The sequence below is a fragment of the Onychomys torridus genome, chromosome 19 (assembly GCF_903995425.1).
Source record: "Onychomys torridus chromosome 19, mOncTor1.1, whole genome shotgun sequence".
Taxonomy (NCBI): Eukaryota; Metazoa; Chordata; class Mammalia; order Rodentia; family Cricetidae; genus Onychomys; species Onychomys torridus.
Window position 1 is genome coordinate 5,831,300 of NC_050461.1, and position 17,186 is coordinate 5,848,485.

Here is a 17,186-nt window from a genome sequence, read left to right on the forward strand (position 1 = left end):
AGTGGGTTTTGTCTTTTGTAACATTTGACTACAGCAGTACGTATGAACTTTGATTATATAAGAAAAATGGAAAATCATTAGAATGAGTTTCAAAAGCAACATAATCTCATAATCTAATTTACCTCTTTATGCCAGTTGGCTTTCTGTTGCTATGACAAAATACTTGAGAAAATTAACTTTAAAAAGGAGACATTTCTTTTGCTCACTTCGTGACCGTTGGAAAGGAGAGAAAGCTGGCAGAGGCCTCGAAGGTGCATTCTCAGTAGTCTGTTTTTGCCAGCTAAGCCCTGTCTTCCTAAGTTCCTGTTACGCTATGAACCCAGTGATGTTATTAAAGTGAGCCACTTCCCAAAGGCCCTCCTTCTGAACACCACTGCCCAGGGGCCAAGCCTTCAGAAGCATTTAGATCTAAACTGTAACATTCCTTAAAGTACCTTTTGACAGCTGTTAGTTTAGTTAATTTGAAGAAGCAAGGGTGGGAGCTGAGAAATCAGTAAGGGTTTCTTTTCCTGTGTACCAGAAAGAGATGGTGGTGGTTTGGATTGGGGTGGTAGACATAGAAGTGGTCAGCGAAATTCCTATATGTTTTGAAGGTGGAGACGGCAGGATTTACTGATGGATCAGATGTGGACTGTGAGAGAAGAAGAGTCCAGGATGATTCCAAGGTTTGTTTGACCTGGGCAACAAGAAAGATGGAGGGGCCAGTTGCCAAGATGGGACAAACTGCAGAAGGAGCAACACATGGACAGCTTGTCTGGGGCATGAATAATATGCAGGAGGGTTACGGATTAGGTGGAAAGGTGCATGGTGTGAGTTCTAGGGCTGAAAGTAAAAGTTCAGCAGTACTCACTGAAATGATATTTATACCCATAGTGGAAAGAGGAATGAGCCCTGGGTCACTCTAGCACCGAGAAGGAGCAGTGAAAGAGAGTGGGAGGGCATCTAGAAGGGTTTTGTCTTGGAAGACTGTTCAGATGTGCTGATGATCATGATCATGATGACCACCGAGACACCAGCTGCTTAGCAACACAGAAGTGACTACTGGACATAACAAGAACAGCTCTGCAGACTGGTGGGAATGAAAGCTTGTGTGTCTTGTTCAGCAGAAAAGGACAGGAGAGGAAGCAGAAGCAGCAAATGCAGTATGGGGGCATTTTCTAAAGGTTACGAAATGACAGAATGGGTATGTGTTGACGGGAGGTGGGTTAATAGAAAAGGAGGAGTCAGCCTGCAGGAGAGAGGAGGCCATGGCTGCAGTGACTCTTTGGGTTAAAGATGAAATTGAAAGCACAGCTCTGAGGTCTGACTATAATGTGGGTGGTTTACTCTTAGCTTACAGGAGATGGAGTTAGATGATGAACAGCTTCTAAAAATGATGGGCTGTCAGACAGGTGCAGAAGCTGGCTAGGAGGTGGGCTGTCAGACAGGTGCAGAAGCTGGCTAGGAGGTGGGGCTAGGAATAGAAATTTGAGTACTGAAGTCAGTAACAGCTCCAGAGATTATAAATCATGGAGAGGAAACCAATGGCTGTGACTTAGAAATAAATGAAAAATGATCAGTGGGATGAGGAATGGATTACTTACAGTCTTAAGGCATCTCCCCCAACAAATTGCTTACTAATTACAAAAGTAAATAATAGAGAAGTCTGTCCCATAACATCTTGGTCACATGGTCAAAGATAAAAATGATCAGTAATGGGAATACTCAAAGTATATGGCATCTGATGACAGAATACTGTACAACGTGACTTCCATGACAGCCTTGTTGAAGACGGATAACCTCAGTCTAACTTTAAGGGACTGGTGCACAAATGCAGACTACAATCCAGATTCCTCCCAGTGTTTCAAAACTCATACCTCTCATTCTGCTGGTGCCTGTAGGTGTCAAGGTAGACAGAAAGAATGTGGTTAAGTTGAAGTGCCAAAGACTTAACGCAGGACTCCTAATGTACACGCAGTGCAAACAGAGGAGAGCATGTGTAGAGATTTGCACTGCTGGGAGCCGCTTTTGAACCTCGAGTTTGCAAGACTGAAAATAATGCCGTTAGGGCTGGGGATATGGATTCATGGGGAAGCTCTTGCCCTGTTATGTGCAAGGCCTTGGTCTTAATGCTGGGTAGTTAAAAAATTAAGTTAAAGTAAGTAGTTGATTTGGTTTACTGAAGCTTGAAAAAGGCAGGCTTCCCGTTAATTCTTTTTAAGAAAAAAATTAACATTGGTACATTTTTTTATGTTTTGCTTGTTTGGAATATTGATTTTATTTTATTTATCAAACTGTCATAACAATTTATATTTTCATGGACAGTTCTGTGAATGCTCACATGCATACGTTGCTCCTCTCACCTTTATGATTTACTCAGAACAGGCAATTACACTCGACATCTATAGAACCGTGGCGATCAGTAATGTGTGCTGTCATATTATGACTGGTTTTGTTTTTGTGGGTGGCATATGAATGAATTTGTTTCATAACCTTTTGAAATTTTCTGTTTTTCTTCCATAATCATGCTTTTGAAATTTATCAGCAATGTTGAATGTATCAGTAGTTCATTCTTTTATATTGTTGGGTAATATTCCATTATTAGGCTATAACAGTGTCTGTCTAGTTCATCTGTTGAGGGATTTGGGTATTTAAAGTTGTGGCAGTTATGAACAGAATCTACAAAGACTCATGTATGAGTTTTTATGCACATTAGTCTTCAGTTTTGGAGTGGAACAGCTATAATATACTGTGGTCGTGGGTACGTGCTTACCTTGGTTTTGCAGAGGAGTCACATTCTTACTTAATTCTGTCAGCAGTGTGGAAGCCACCTGCTATGCATATTTGCCAGTAATTGATGTTTTCAACTGAACATCAGCTTAGCTACCCCGAGTATGTGGTGGTCATGGTTGTAATTAGGGCTTATTGTTGTGGTTATGGCTGCTGATGCTGAGCATTGTTCAAGGCATTTTGATGCTGCTGACTTTATCCTCTGGCAGCGGTGGTTCATGCCTTTAATCCCAGCATTTGGGAGGCAGAGGCAGGTGGATCTCTGTGAGTTTGAAGCCAGACTGGTCTACAGAACATGATCCAGGACAGGCACCAAAACTACATGGAAAAACTTGTGCCTTGAAAAACAAACAAACAAACAAACAAAAATAATAATAATCCTTTGCTTAAAAGGTGGACTTGGTGTCCTCCCTCTCTAAAATCAGCACATGGGAGGTAGAGACAAGTGATCTCTGGATTTGAGGCTACCCTGGTCTACAGAGAAAGTTCTAGGACAGCCAGAGCAACACAGAAAAATCCTGTCTCGAAAAAACAAAAAAAAACCAAAAAACAAAATAAATAAAAAACAAAAAGAAAAAAGAAAATTCTTATTATAGTTAGATGTTTTGCATTTACTTACTGATCCAATTAGAGTTAGCTTTGTATTTAGTTTAACATTTAGATTGATTTATTTTTATTTATGAATCATATAACCTGTTTAAATGTTGTCTGTTGAATGTTCATTCTGTATGGTTAAGTCTTCCACATTAGAAAAGATTTCTTACAATTTCAGATGAAATGATTAATTTCGTATTTACTGTTTAGTTTGTTTTATGTTCATCTTCAGAAGAGTAAGGAGACAAAACCCCTTGTAGCTTTCCTCATTATAAAATGAAGGTGGCTAATGAAAAATTGAAGACCTTATGGTTTTTTCTTGAAGCCTAGTCTTGGTACCTTTCTCTAAAGAACACAGTTTTCTATGAAAACAAGAAGTCAGTTTTAACAGTGAAATTTGTAGTCAACTAATAAAATGATAATTTTGACTGCCATTATATTTACATGAGTTAATATTGTCAAATTACATTATGGAATTATTTCATTATGAAATTTTAGTTTATACTTGCAGATGTTTGGAATGGCTAACCAGACTTGCAGTGAGACTAACGGACGGTCTAGAAATCTCTGTACAGATGAAATGACTTGATACTAAGTGATTAGTAAATGGAATACATAGAACTTTTGAGAACATTTGTAGTGAGCTCACACACAGAAGATAGGTCTGTGGTACAGCTGTCTGGCTCTAGGACTTGTGTGTGTACAGTTTCTCTTTCCTCTTGTAACTGTCCCCACACAGTGGAGTGACTGGTGTCTTTGTCCTCAACCTTCCCCGTCTCCTGACCCACCACACACTGGATGGGAATGGAAGCCTTTTCTAACAGCCATGCATTGAATTCTTAAAGTAACTGCGAGATTATTCCAGTGCTTCCAATTAATTTGGTGCAATATTTAATTTTTTAATCCATATCAGCATATTAGTACTTTTTAAAAAATCTTCTATATAACTTAAAGTAGTATTTTGTTTCTAAAGAATATTAATTGCAAAGGTTTTTTTTTTTTTTTTTTTTTTTTAAGTGGAAATTCAGGGAATTCCTTTATTTGGTATAATTAAAGGTTTTTATTTACACTGATTCTGAGTTTGGCATTCCTAGTAGTCCAGTATTAAAATGACACATTGTGATATACTGTCTTTATGGTCAAAAAGACCAGGGTGAGTATAAATAGAATCTAATTATATGGTATCTGGTTTAAACTCAACTCAGAGTTACACACACACACACACACACACACACACACACACACACCTGGTTTTTACATGAGATGTATGATAGTTAATTTTTACAAAACTAATTTTGTGGACTCAAATTATTTTAAATTTGTAAGAAAGTTTTAGAGGAGATTCAGGGTTGGGAAAGTTGGCAGGCATTGCTTAATGAAGAGTTGCATGTTTTATTGACCATGGAGACATTTCCCTGATGCCCTCTTCCACCCTTAGAACAGGAAAGCTCCACAGTGGTACTGGTGGACCTTCTCTTCCCCGGAGTCTAGTGCTGTGTCTTGTGAAATCTTAATAGCATTCCTGAAAATAATAAGGCATGCTTAGGCTTTGTTGTTTTACTTTAAGAAGTCCATAAGTGGTATTATTTTCATGTTTATTGTATCTCAGAAGCTATTTCCAAAAGAAAATTAAAATGCTATTTAGGTGCCAAAGATATTTGAAAAGATGTAAATCGACAAATTCCAATAAATAACTGTTTCACCCTGATAACTTGTGTGATTAGATTTAGGAATTTGCTGTTTAGTAGGTTCCTTTTGTGGCAGAGAAATCTTTCAGGCATGAATTGATAGGCCAGAGCCTTTGAGGTCTGTCTGTCCTGACCTATGACCCCTATTCTTACAAGATCAACATCTGAGGGCAGGAGATTAAGGCAGTTTAAAGATTGGAATGGTAAATGGAATGGAAAAATTAGCCAGCACATTTTGGGTGCAAAGCATCAAAGTCATCAAATAACTTGCTTATTTTTAAACCTGGCTTATGGGTGTAACAAGCTAATTTTACCGTGTCTGTTGGATTCTGAAAAAAAGTTTAACTTTAGGGTACTGTTATATCATTAATACATGTTAATTGTATGATATAGATTACATTTATACAGCTTAACCCAAAATATCAGGAAATGCAAAATAATTTGTCTCGGTGTCATTACATTTTAATCTGTGAACCGGTTTGGATATTTATTTTTGAAAAAAAAAACATTTCCTAATATTTACTATGAAATACTTATTAATAATGTTGAATAAAATGGGAATGCTTCTACTGTCTCATAATTTGAAGTGATCAAACTATAGCACGAGGTATACACTGTTGAATTGCAAGAAAAGTAGATTTCTTAAAAGGTGAAGATAGAAAATAGAAGAAAAGCATTGACCAGGTGGAGACAGTTGCGTCTTTTCTTCTGCTTTGTCTTTTTGAGACTTTGCTAGTTAAAGTTTTGCATCCTGCTTCATAAAACAATCTTTCCTAAGCTTTCTAGTTACATGCTTTTCATATAGAAATTCCAAAATTTAGACTAGTGGGCATGCCTTTCTAATTCCCATGTTGGCCCTTTGTTAGAAGCGTCACACAGCACTTCATTGCACATTTGTATCCTGGGTAGTTGTGAGTTTGCATCCTTACTTTTGAACAACTGCTAAGTTCTACAGAACTCTGGAGAACTGAATTGTTGCGTCTAAGTTTTTGTTAATTTATGTAGGTAGCACTCAAGGAAGTTAGTGAAACCAACAGTTTACCCAAACCCCTCCTTCCCTCCCCCCTTCTCTCTCTCTCTCTCTTTGCACTTTTAAAAATTCTGCCCCTCCCCCATTTTCCGTATTATAGACCTAATTTTGGGGTGGTTTTCCTAGTCCTTTCTTCTTACGATTATTTGGCCAGAGGTCTTTTAATGAGGCAATTAGAGTTGTTTCCTCCATTCACATTATCTTAGCAGATGCTTTCCCTGCTGTGACCTCTGTTCAGACCGAGCAGACAATGTGCCGTTCTCATCACCCTCTGCCAGACACTGTGTGGGGCTGAGCTTCATCTTGGTGTTGCATAGGTCTCCCCAGATGTCTAATGGGAATGGTTGGATGACAAGTGGCAAGCAAAAGAATTTTAGGTTCTTTTTCTGATCATTGTTTATTTGAAGTGTTATAAATGCATAATGTCTCTAAGGGAAAAAATTGCAAGTATAATAAGGACTACATGATTTCAGTGTAAAGTTCTAGTGAGAGGTGGATATTTTAAACTGTGAGAGCCTTGCAAAAAAGGAAATCTAGTTAGCCTCTAATACTAATTTTTGCCACTTGGATGATAACCTACTACCACTGGACCAGCCTTACATATGTTTTAAAACAGCATTATGACATTGTTTAAAATATCACATTTATTTCGATGTTTTAAATTTAATCATAAATTCTTATATATCATATTTCATCATTGTGGTGTTCAGTTTGTTCCTGAGAGAACAGAATATAAAGTGTGACCAAGTTGAATATTAATTAACAAAGTTTCCATATTTATGCTCTTAAGTCCCTCCACTGAAATAGTAGGCTTATATTTTTAACTTCTAGACCACGAGGGAATAGCTAAAGCTCCATTAGTGAGAGACAAAGCTAGTTCTGTTCTCAGGAAGCTGAAGTCCTCTCCAAGATTCTTCCTCATTTATACTAGAACTTTACATTTTCAGTTTGGTTAAATAGATTAAGAACATGAACTACGCTCAAAGAAAATGTTATTTTTGTTGCTATAATAAGATAATTTTAAATTAATAACATATAACACAAAACATAAAATATCTTCATATACTTCTCAGAAATAGTAATTAGATAGTAATTAGATAAAACAGACTGCTGTTTTGTAAAATCAGATTTATAATTAGTAAATTTCCACTTAATTACTTTTTTTAGAAAAATGCATTTTTACATATCAGATTTTTAAAATTATTGGTCCTTTGAGGGCTAGGTAGAAAGCTTAGTCAGTAGAGTACTCGTTTTGTAAACCTGAGGACTTGAGTTTGATTCCCAGAACCAACCTACAAAATCATGTGTGGCTGTGTGTGTTCAAAATTCCAGGGAGTTAGAGATAGGCAAATAAATCCCTAGGACTCACTAGCCAGCTGGTGGCCTGGCCTCCCCCGGGGGAGTTCCAGACTAGTGAGAGACTCCTGAAAACAAGGTAGAGGCTGCAGAGTTGAGGCAACAGGTAAAAAGCACTAGCCACGCAAGCCTAGTGCTGGGACTTAAGTAAAACGCCAGATTCTGTGGTGTGCATCTGTAATCCTAGTACCTGGGAGGCAGAGGCAGGAGACCAGCAGAGCTGGTTGTCCTGGAGTATAGAGTTGGCAGCAGAAGCAGGAGAGACCCTGACTCAACAAGGTACCAGGTGAAAACCAGCTCTGCAAGTTGTCACTGGGGCATTACCATGGCTCATTGAGTAGAGGTATTTACTGACGAATCTGACAGCCTGAGTTCGAGTCCCAGAACCCATGTGGTAGAATGAGAAAACCTAATCCCACAGTTGTCCTCTGACCTCCACACATGTGCTGTGGTACACATGCACACACGCACACCTGCACACACAGAAAACATGCGTGTCTGATGGCCTCAACACACATTCCTGTCTTTCCACACTTGCACATGAATACAGATGCATGTATAAATTGTTGGTACAGTTAATGTGAGCAAAGAACAAATATTAAATCTGAAAAAAAAAATCCATAGAGGAAAAAAATGTTCTTATGATCATCTTAAGTCTCAAAGAAGTCAAGGAAGAATTGAAGAATATTCATTTTGAAGTGCTTTGTTAAGTCTTCACTGGTTGTTATTTTAAACTGGGTGTTAGTAAGGGGAAAAAATATCAGATATCTTCCTTGCTTTTAAGAGCAGAAGACCACCCGGCGGTGGTGGCGCACCCTTTAATCTGAGCACTCGGGAGGCAGAGCCAAGTGGATCTCTGTGAGTTCGAGGCCAGCCTGGTCTACAAAGTGAGTTCCAGGACAGGCGCAAAGCTACAAAGAGAAACCCTGCCAGAGAGAGAGAGAGAGAGAGAGAGAGAGAGAGAGAGAGAGAGAGAGAGAGAGAGAGAGAGAGAGAGCGCAAAAGACCCTCATTAGGATATAGAAAAATGCTTAGAATTAGGGGTTGTGGAGAAGGTCCAGTGGGTAGAGTTGGATCTATAGAACCCACATGATACTTGCACAGTAGAGCTCCAGTACTCCTGCAGTGAGACAGAGAGGTGAGGACTTGAGAATACTCAGGAGCTTGTAGGATAGCTACCCTGGGTACTACCATTTTAAGCAAGGTGGAAGGCAGGGGCTGACACTAGAGGTTGTCCTCTGTGGCACATGTGCACAAAAATACACACAGCTCAGGGTCTCTAAACATGAAAAAAGTCTTTGTACAAGTTCTCTAAAAATGTAGTCATTGTAACATTTGTAACCTGCTTTCTCTCCTTCGCAACTGGAAATCTGCAAAAATTGAAGTCTATTTCCTGAGAAAATTATACTGAGGAAAATTGAATTACATAGCCATCTTTATGAAAGATTGTTCTAGTATAAATTGAACACACAAGTTGAACTAAGGACATCTTAATATAAAGAATGTAAGGGCATAGTCCATATCCCAAGAACTTACTATTAGATTCTTACTTTCTTTAAAACAAAAATGTTCCTTCAGGGTCCTCAGGGGTCCAATTAATGTGTAGCAGGTGTGAGGTCCTGGATTCAGTTACTAGCCCCTAGGAAAAGTGGTCCACTTTGCAACTGGAATTCAAACTGTACCTAAGAAAGTGAATCTGATAGAACTGAAAGACTTTATGAAGAAAATGACAAAGGTACATTAGATATGGGAGCAGACCTTGTTCATGAATACCAAGGTTTGTTGTTTTTCCACCCCTTCTCTGTAAAATGATGCTGCTGAGTTAGTTTTCTGTTGGCCATCTACTGCTGAGCATGCAGGCTTCCTGTAAGAGTAGTTTTTTCCTCAGTGAGACTCCCATGTAGAAAGCTAAATTTTCATTTGCAAGTGGTTATCAATTGGATCTAGCTCCTGAGTCCTGGTGACAAGTGTCCACTTCTCCTTTTAGCTTTAGGACCTCATGTGAACAACCCACACAGGCCCTTGCATGCTACCTCAGTGTCTGAGTTCATGAGCTAAAGCTCATGTTTAATCATGCTGGTTTCGAGGACCGAGTTTTCCTGGTGTCCTCATCTCTGACTCTTAGGTTCTTCCTGCTTCCTCTTCTGCTGTTCCCTAAGCCAGAGGGGGATGCGATGGTGACATCCCCTCTAGTTTTGAGTGCTCCACAGCCTCTCTGCCTCTCTGCCTTGTCTACTAATGTATGTCAGCGCTTTTGAAACATTTATAACATTATTTTGTTATGTATGTAGACCTATAGCATAGATAACATAAATATACCAAAATATAAATGTATTTTATAAAAACATAAATAAAATTAAAATATAAATATATAAATATAAAATATTATCTATATATATATTTCTCTTTTTGTACCTTACAGGTCCTTTGCAGTTTCCAGTTTTGTGTTTTTATGGAATTCTGAGCATGCGAATGAGTTGATCTCAGTATCTGTAGTGCCTTTTCTTGTGCCCTTTTCTTTTTGTTTGTTTGTTTAGCCCTGTTCTGATGTGTTACTTTTTGTTTTTTATTCTATTCTATTATTTTTTAAAAATGAACAAATTTTTTTTGTACTTGGGATTAAATTTAACACCAAAATATGGTCCATGGTGAGTAGTGACTCCACCTCTGAACTATGTTTCTTGCCCAAGGCTCATTTTTTTCTTTTTCTCTTTTTTCTTTAGTCTCTCTCTCTTTCCCGGTGTGTGTGTGTGTGTGTGTGTGTCTGTGTGTCTGTGTGTCTGTGTGCTGGGAATTGAATCTTGGCAAGCATTTTACCCCTGAGTTGTGTTCTTAAAACTCAATATTTTAAAGGAGCTAATTTCCCAATAATTATAAATTCCATGTAATTCTTCTCAGTTTTCTGCTTAATTCTGCTCAAAATTTCAAAAATTCTAATAAGATAAATTAAGCATGTGTGTGTAATTACTTGTTGCCTAGCCAAAAAGCAAACAAAACACTGAGACAGTGTGTGTGTACAAAGTGGTGTTTCTTCCAGTGAGATGGTGTGTGTTTACAAGGTGGCGTTTCTTCTTGGAGAACGAGGTGAAGTGCTCAGTCTTCTGGGAGCCAGAAAGTGAAGTACTTCCAACTAGTCCCGAGAAAAGATCCTCTAAACCACTGCCTCTGGTTGTCACCTCTGGGGATGGTTGATAAGGACTTGCACAGGTCTCTGTTGGCTTATAGATCTAATAGTTGGGAGACAGTTTATGCACAGAATACCAGAGAAAGAGAGAAAACAGCTGGAACCTACTAAATGTGTTAGTCTACGCGCGCGTGCGCATGCGCACACACACACATTCACAGGGGGAGAGGGGAAAGGAGAGAGAGAATAAAATCTTAAGAGAAAAAGTGAAATACACACCCCTAGGGTTCCCCAGCCTTACCCTGGGGCCTTGGTGTTTCCCAGCAAATTCTCCATATAACTTTAAGAGACTGACATTGGACCCCTTGATTTAAGGATGCAGGATGAAGCTTTTGAGTCAAATAATTACTGATTCCAGGAATGAAAGTGGTCTCTGGGCACATGGGCATGTGAGTGCTCAATCACAGCATCAAGAGGGATATAATTCCCAGCAGTTCTCACAGAAGCCGAGGATTGATTTTTATTGATCTAGACCACAGTTTCCTGCTCTGGTTTGTTAACTATGAGTCACTTGGCCTCCCTATGCTGGAGAGTCTCAGAGCCCCATGCAAACCCTAAGCATCAAAAACATAGTAGGCAATGGTTCTCAAATTCTGTCAAATCAAAAGACAGAATTGATTGGGAGTAGGTTTTTATCACACACATAGACAGCCTTCTCAAAGGATCTAGCCCACAGGTGATCACCAGACAGGAGACACCCAGGGGACTGTCAGCTCTCCACTTCCTTCATTCCACATTCTTACTTCATCCTGTTGTCTGTCCAGTGTGTTCACTTCACTGTGCCTTTAGAAATTGCCTTCCGGTGTTTGTGTCTGTGGCCCTTTCTTCTCTCTATGCCAATAGAAACCATGTTGTCTAAAAACACACAGCATTCTCCCTCTGATTACCTTGCTCTGTGGATTATTGGTTTTTCATTGTGTCCTTTCTATTTAAAAAGACTGTATTATTTTTAAGTCTGTGTATGTGAATAGGCACATCTGTACCAAGGCATGTATATGGAGACCAGAGAATAACTTGCAGGAGTCAGCTCTCCCTCTAAAAAGTGGGTTCAGGGAATTGAACTCGGGTTGTCAGGCTGGGCAGTCAGTGTCCTTCCCGCTGAGCCACTTCACCAGCCTCCTTTTCATTGTTAATATGAACACAGAGCTGGCTTTCGGCTCTCCTGGGATGGTATTTGGAACTTGGAGCTATATTTGAAAGATGTGGTCTTTGCAACTGTGAGGTCACTGAGGAAACTATAACCTGCTTAGGGAGATCTTCAGGATGGAGGAGCAAAGGATGCCAGCCTCTCTCTGCACACCACACCTCGTCATTGAAAGAGCAAGCACGGTCTGCATGGAGATGTAGGGATTTTTGTTTTGTTTTTTTTAGATTTTACTTTGATGTGTGTGAGTTTGTGTGAGTTTGTGTGTGTATGTGTGTGTGTCTGTCTGTCTGTCTGTGTCTGTGTCTGTATGAGCCAGGTAGTGCAATTTATTACAATGCAGTTTGAGTAAAAGATGGTGTGACCTACTGAGATTTGGATGGAAGTGGTCAGGGTTGTAGAAGCGTAAGCATTTGACTGAGCTTTTCTGAAGTTCAAGGTAGAGGAAAGGGCTGGAGATAGGAATTTGGGAACCATCAATTTCTTGTTATTACAGTTCTTTTACGTGTACATAAAATTGACTTATTGACTTAAAATTTATTTTTTCTCATATATTGGAATAGACTATTTGGCTCCTTCCCTCTCTTTCAATTTGTTTATTCAAAGATATCTTTTATTATAGAAATAATATAAGAATATTTCATAAAACTTGAAAATAACACATTTTTAAAAAGAAAAATGCCGGTCTCATTACAGTCCTTGTTTTACAACAGAAATTTGTTTTTCCCACAGTTGTGGACACTGGACATCCAGGCAGGGTTGAGTTTCCTTGATGTGGATCCATGACTTGCTTCCCATTGCTTTGTTCATATTCTCTCATGCTTTTCTCTGAACACATACAACCTTAATATTTCTTCCTCTTCTTTAAGTATCTATTGTATCAGACATATGTTTTTAGTGGCCTCTCTACAAATAAGTCACACCAGGATTGGGACTCAGCATATGAACCTGGTATGAGAAGCACAAATTGATGATTACTTCTTGTGTTTTTCTTTTCAGTTTTTTTAATGTCTTTATGTTTTATGTGTCTCATTTAAACAACTTACAGCTGCATCTTACATTTTAAAAATCTTTTAAATTTTCATTTAAGAATTTTTATACACTATATTTTAATCATATTCTTTTCCTTCCTCCAACTGCTTCCAGATCCTCACCACCTCCTTACCCATGCAACTTCATGTTCTTTCTTTCTCTCAACAAGAGACAGACAGACAGACAGAGAGACAGAGAGAGGACGAAACAGGGAAAACAACAGCAAAAATACTCCAAAATGAAAATAAAAGTTTACAATCTAAAATAAAGAAAACCATTAAGCCAAAACAAGTAGCGCACACACAACAAAACAAACCATGAAGTTCATTTGGTGTTGGCCAACTACTCTTGGGCATGGGACTGCCCTAGGGTGTGGTTAGTGACACTTGATTGGAAACAACTGAATCTCCCTTTCCCAGCAGGTATCTATTGCAATGAATTTCTGGGGTGGGAAATTATTTCTGCTTCTTCTCAGTTCTGGGATTTTGTCTGATTTGAACATGTGCAGGTCTTGTGTGTACTGTCACGGTCTCTATCAGTCCTGTGTGTCTGTAAGACACTGCCTCCTTGAAGTCATCCACTACCTCTAGCTCTTACAATCTTTACTCCTTCTCTTCTATACTGTTCCCTGAGCCTTGTGGGGAGGGATTTCATAATGACATCCCATTTAGGGCTGAGTGTTCCAGAGTCTTTCTCTGCATAGTGTCTAGTTGTAGATCTCTCTGTTAATCACCATCTACTGCTAGAAGAAGCTTCTCTGTTGAGTGCTGAGTGATGCTCTGTTCTGTGGGCATAGCAATAGGCCATTAGGGGTGATATTTTTGTTGTGTTCCTTTAGCAGAGTAGCATTTGGTTTTCCCCTAGATTCATGACTTATTTAGTCTCAGCTCCTGGCCACCCAAGCAGTGTCAGGCATGGGTTCCATCTCATGGACTGGGCCATACACACAATCCAGGAGTTGGTCACTCTCTCAGCTTCTGCACCACAGCTTCACCAGTGTGTCTTTCTCTCTTTCTCTCTTTCTTTCTCTCTTTCTCTCTTTCTCTCTTTCTCTCTTTCTCTCTTTCTCTCTTTCTCTCTTAAGATTTATTTATTTATTATGTATACAGTGTTCTGTCTGCACATATCCCTGCAGGCCAGAAGAGGGCACCAGATTTCATTACAGATGGTTGTCAGCCACATTGTGGTTGCTGGGAATTGAACTCAGGACCTTTGGAAGAGCAAGCAGTGCTCTTAACCTCTGAGCCATCTCTCCAGCCCCCACCAGTGTTTCTTATAAGCACATTACCTTGGTAGATAAAAGTGTGTGTAGCTGGGTTGTGTTTACCTTTCTCCCCCTTAGCCATTCCTCAGCAGTGTCTGTTTAAATAAAATGATTGTATTATGCTTTGTTAATGGGGATTATACTGCACCATAGTGTTCTTATTTACAAAAATTATTTCATTTGCATTAAAAAAAATTAAAAAATAAAAAGAAATACAAAATGGAACGACACCCTACATTCAGTCAGAAAACCATGGATTAAAGCAGGACACCATGAACACTAGTCAGTAGGAGTATAGGCTGACTAGTGTTATCACCAGCTTGGCTTCTCTATGTTCAGTAAGATGTGTAGGTGTTGTCCTCAGCAACAGGCCTTACCATCAGTTTCTAGAGAGCAACCAATAGCTTTGACAATAGCCTGGATTGGGGGGGCGATTTTCAAGGGACCCCTTCAGCCAACAGCTCAGTTAGATGTATGTATGCCATTCCTGGCACTGGGGTTTCATTGGGTACCGATAGATGTCTAGTTTTGGCTTTATCTCAGCTGTTACTTAGTGATATAGATTTCTTTTATATATATATTATATTATATTATTATATAATTATATATATATTAAGAATCTTCTACTGTAGTAGGCTTGTTTTTTGTTTTTTTTTTTTCTCTTTCTTTTTTTCTTTTTTAATGTCTGTTGAGACTTGCTCTATGCCCTAACACATGGTCAATTTTGGAGAATGTTCAATGGACTGCCAAGAAGGAATTACATTCTTTAGTGTTTGGGTGGAATGTTCTGTAGATAGTAGTTCTGTTTGATTGATGACATTGTCTGACTCCAGCATTTCTCTGTCTGGTTTTTGTCTCACCACTGTCTTACGTCAATATGTGATTTTTGTTGTAGTAGTGTTTCCTTTATGAATTGGAATGCCCTTGGAGGGTCCAGCTCAGACCCTCTGAGTCCTGTGTCAGAAGTGCATGTTGTCTTTAGCAACAGGGACTTACCTTCAACCTCTTGGACACTCCCAAGGACAACAGCAATAGCCTATATTGTTTGGGGAGTCTCTTGGACTCCCCTGGCCAACAGCTCAAAAGAGAGTTTTGAACTCCCGGTCTATGGTTCTTGAGAGCAGTGTTTTCATTCAGGTGCTTTAACTTCCCTTATACTGTGTGTGTGTGAATGTGTGTGTGTGTGCGTGTGTGTGTGCGCGCGTGCGCACACGCTCGTGCATCTATACTATGTATACATACATGTATGTAATTTTAGGTAAATAAAAATTTAATTCCTTAGGATTCTTTCAAACACTCTTAGTGTTATTTTTCCTCCTCTTCTGTATCTTCTACTGAACTCACACCCTTCCCTCCATAGTGAAAGCCCCCCACCTTTTCTTATTTACTACTTTACATTACCTGTATCCTGTTATTCCCTTCTCTAGAGCTGCCTCCACCATGTTCTCTTTTTACTTCCCTGGTTTCTTTGGTCATTCCAGGTTACGTAATCACATTTGAAGATTTAAAGCTAGGAACTACCAATAGGAGGAAATATCAAATGTTTGTCTTTCTGGGTCTGCATTATCTCAGTCAATATGATCTTTTTCCTTTCCATCTGTTTACCTGTAAATATCATGATTTTACTTTTTTTTACAGCTGAATATTATTTCATAGTACATATGTGTCACATTTTTCATTATCCATTCTTTAGTTGGAGGACATTAGGTTGTTTCCATTTCCCAGCATTGTGAACAGAGCAGCAATGAACATGGCTGTGAGCAGGTGCTTGTCAGTCGGATGTTGAGTCTGTTGTGTATGTCTTAGTTCTGATTTATGATTAGTTCTGTATCTGTTACAGTTTGTTTATGAAATGTCCCCCACCAGAGGTCATATGTGGACTGCTTGGTTCTCAGCTTGTCAGAGCCTGCCAACAGCTGACTGGTATCTGGGTGGAGGTGTGCGGATTGTAGAGACAATGAAGAACACAGAAAAGAGTTGAGAGGTCTGTTGGTCAATGCTGGACAGCCCCGAGTTTATTTCCCAGCCAGCTTATATACACTCCTGAAGGAGAGAAGTAGAACAATGCACAGCGCAGGCATTCACCCACTATCTATCCCGTCCTTGAGTGAAGGAGCAGGCAGTTTCATTTTCTATCTCAATGTACTTCCAGCTGGCATCAGCAGCCTGCATCTAGCTAGATAGTGTGTTCCTTCCCATGGGCTAATCAGGACTTTCTCACAGCTCTGGAGCAAGCAAGCCTGAACTCTATTGACTCTAAATAGGCTTCACATTCAAGCTGGGAAACTGAGTCACTTGTGAAGGCATGAGCGGAAGTCTCTTGTGACCTGGGCACTCCCTCTGCACTTCTTCATCGTCTGGCACTGGCAGCGGGGCCACTGTGGGAGGGGTTTGGCCCTGTTTTATAACAAGCTACTTTTACTTCCAGAAAGTGGAACGCATTTAGTTATCTGGGTTTGAGCACATCTTTCCTTTAGGGGAAGAAACCAAACACACCAGCCTTTTCCATTAGCCGGAACAGAGTGCTTGTCTGAGATATTGATTTACACCCAAGAAAGATAACATTTATTTCACATAAAGATGTAACTTGTGACCTAGAATTCATTATTTTCTTCTTCCAGTGTGATACAAAATAGATAACTCTGAACAAATGATTTCATGCAGTTGCTGTAGAATCTACCAAGTGCTTTTAAATTTAATGAGATAAACTCCAAAGTACCTGGTTTATAACGCTCCCTAAGTGAATTATGCTGACACAAAAAAGGCTCCCTTTGGGCACCCCACCCCCGTGCCCCATGGTGTCCCCCTCTTCTCTTTTGAACCTGCTACTACAGTTTCCATCTCTACTTTGCAGTGACCTGACTGCCATTTGTCTACTGTCTGTCCCCAATTTTCCATCATCTTGTTGTTTTTATAAGATGATGGAAGGCTTTCAAGAAGAGCTGTTGGTGGGTTTTAGCTGGTTTCCAGGGTACTTTGGTACATTTTTAGTTGCTGTTACAAGCCAGACCACATCATTAATCAGAGCCCAAACACTAATAAACCTGAGGCAGTTCTAAAGATAGAAGACATGAAATAAGGTGACAACATAAACATGTGAATTTTACTGCCCAGCTGATTATCAC

The 17,186-nt window shown here is 39.4% G+C and overlaps 1 protein-coding gene across 6 annotated transcripts in view; it reads left to right on the forward strand.

Moving 5' to 3' along the window:
* Lin28b (lin-28 homolog B) overlaps positions 1-17,186 on the forward strand; it is a 102,563-nt gene that overhangs the window by 72,232 nt on the left and 13,145 nt on the right. For 4 of the 6 annotated variants that reach the window (XM_036169227.1, XM_036169226.1, XM_036169225.1 and 1 more), the window contains one exon: positions 594-665. The exons of the other annotated variants lie outside the window; for them this stretch is intronic. In XM_036169227.1, coding sequence (XP_036025120.1) covers positions 594-665 — 72 coding nt within the window. The remainder of the gene's footprint in view (positions 1-593; positions 666-17,186) is intronic. 6 annotated transcript variants of the gene reach the window in all.